Source organism: Montipora foliosa, chromosome 13 (assembly GCF_036669935.1).
Source record: "Montipora foliosa isolate CH-2021 chromosome 13, ASM3666993v2, whole genome shotgun sequence".
NCBI lineage: Eukaryota > Metazoa > Cnidaria > Anthozoa > Scleractinia > Acroporidae > Montipora > Montipora foliosa.
Window position 1 is genome coordinate 6526918 of NC_090881.1, and position 2500 is coordinate 6529417.

Below are 2500 nucleotides of genomic sequence, written 5' to 3' on the forward strand. Positions count from 1 at the left end.
GAAAACCAAAGCTGTGGATAACAGGACAGCTCTCAATCATTTCAAGTGCCTACAATTAGCATTTTCCAGAAAAACTGAAAAGCTATTTCCTTTTATCAATCTTCCCTGGCTCCCCACAACAACAGTTTTAAAGGAGACATTATTTAGTTGCCCAATAGTCCACATCCTAGATATCCAAACTTTTGATAACTCTACAGGATAACAGAACAAAGGAAATTTCTGGATTTTAACTGTTTCTAAATGTTAATAAATCAAACATGGCATAAGTACCTTAAACAAATTTTAGTTTTCCAACTTCTCCTGAGAAATGACCACTCACTAAACTCTAAAAAAGGCAGTTGCCAGTAAAATGATTAAAGCAGTAGCTGTGCTATCTTTATGACCATATAACTGAACCATAACCACACAATGGAAATTCACTACACTCAGTGTAGGAAGCATTTAATTAGTTTTTATGAGTCTCCCACTTCTCTTGTTAATTTTACTGTTTTGCTTTTAGCATATTATCCAGCAAATGCTTCACTGTATTTTTTCTTAATCTTTAATGTTTACTATAGGCATTAGCTTGAACCTTCTAATAAGGTTCTGGAAGTCAATACAGAAGTTTTCAAATGATTGTCGAAAGTAACTATGTGATTGCAATTGGTCTAAAAATCTTGCGCCAATTTCTCAATCAATGAGAAGGAAAACCAACTCGCACGCCCAATTTTTCCCACGCTTTGAGCAAGTTACATGAAATTGCTGCGAATTTGGATTGCTTCATTGCACTGTTTGCATCTGCTGTGATTGGTCAAAGTAATTACTTTGGTATTTGTTTTAAGACCCTCACTTGAAAACCGCTCTAGGAATATACAATTGCAACAATTTAATCAGAGCCAGGGGCGGATCTAGGGGGAGGGGGGTGCAGGGGGTGCACCTGAGGCTTTCTAATACAACTGGTATTCTGCAAAAAAATAAATAAATAAAAAGAAAAAGAAAAATAAAAAAAAGAGAGAAAAAAGGAACATCACCAGTCAGCTGTGCTATTCCTTAGTGGTGCACCCCTTCCTAAGAAAAATCCTGGATCTGTCCCTGAGAGCTGACATTTCTGTTTTAAAGCATACATTTTATCTGCCATTTGACAGAACAGACTGGGTTTCAAAACAGGATTACCAGCATATGAATTGCACAATACTATATTATTATTATAAGAAGCAACTTTTGCAGTTACCAACAGAAACCATTTCCAGTCATAAAATAAGAGGAATGTTGCGGTGAGTCACATTACTTTTGCACACAAAATATTTCCTGAAAGACCTAATTGACAAAAACCGTTATCATTTTCAGCAACTCTTACCCAACACATGAATTTTCTTAGCACTGTTCAAGTGAGAAAAACGAAAAGTACCCTCCAAAATTAATTAATAATTAATTTATTAGCAAAATGAATCTTTACAAAGAGGAAAAATCAAATATATTTAAATAATCATAATATTGATAGACTGGTATAATCAAATTTCAGTGGCTTTAAGGACAATATTCTTTTTCCAGAAACTAATTTGCAATAAACTAAACTTGGATTGTAAGTTAATACCTAAAAAAGGTTGGGATAATCAAAGGAAACTAGAGGGAAAGGGACTACTTTGTTGTCATTTCTCTAATTTTTCTAACAAAGGAAAGGTTTGATGGTAACCCTGTGTCAGTTCACATGACCCTTTGAGATTGCATCTTTTTTCCGATTGCTTGCATCCTGTTGAACTGTATTATGATGCATGTAACCTGTTCAATGTTAACAGTTACAAGAACCATGCAGTTGTTATCATCTGGGGTCGTTACATGTATATAAAAGATAATACTGAATGGTTGGAGCCACACTGGTTAAAAGAAACGTTTTCAGTACTTTGATGTTACAATGTGACCCCACTCCAGCAATAACTGGTGCTGAACTCCTTAAAAAAGATTTTATGACATCCAGAAAATGATGGCAATTTAGAATTAGATAAAAATGAGCAAAACAGTTTTTCTTTCATCCTGGAGTCCAATCAAAGTAATAAAAAACAATATAGTTTGCACACAACAGTCCTTTTTTCAATATATTAAAACTCAGCTTGAAAAAGAGGTTTAGAGGACAAAGACAAAAGAAAGTGGATGATATGCACCTTTTGTTATATGCATCCTTTTGTTATACTATCATGACATTTAGGTAAGCAAGCCTACAATGAAAAATTGATTTCTTTAAAGCAACGAGAAGAAAAAGATAAAACGAAACATGAACATCAGATTGCTTATAATGGTATTAAAATAAATGAAAACGTTTCAAAACAACCTGGGAACTCTTCTATCTAAAATGGAGAAGATTATGACTGTAAAAAAACTGCAGGCAACAGCTGGAAGAGCTTACTAAACCAGCTCATATTTACTGGAATGTTGAAGACTGCTTGCCAGACAACAAGACAAAGCCACACCAAGGAGCTAAAAATAAATCAATCACAGAAAATTATTAGTGATATTTCAGTTCGAT

General features: G+C 34.1%; 1 protein-coding gene across 1 annotated transcript in view; it reads right to left on the minus strand.

The window, feature by feature from the left end:
• The window catches only part of LOC137984061 (tetraspanin-7-like), a 22864-nt gene that overhangs the window by 211 nt on the left and 20153 nt on the right, over nucleotides 1–2500 (minus strand). Inside the window, exon 7 of the mRNA XM_068831269.1 lies at nucleotides 1–2451. This exon is cut by the window's left edge and continues 211 nt beyond it. Within this exon, the coding sequence (XP_068687370.1) occupies nucleotides 2380–2451 (72 nt within the window). The 3' untranslated portion in view covers nucleotides 1–2379. The remainder of the gene's footprint in view (nucleotides 2452–2500) is intronic.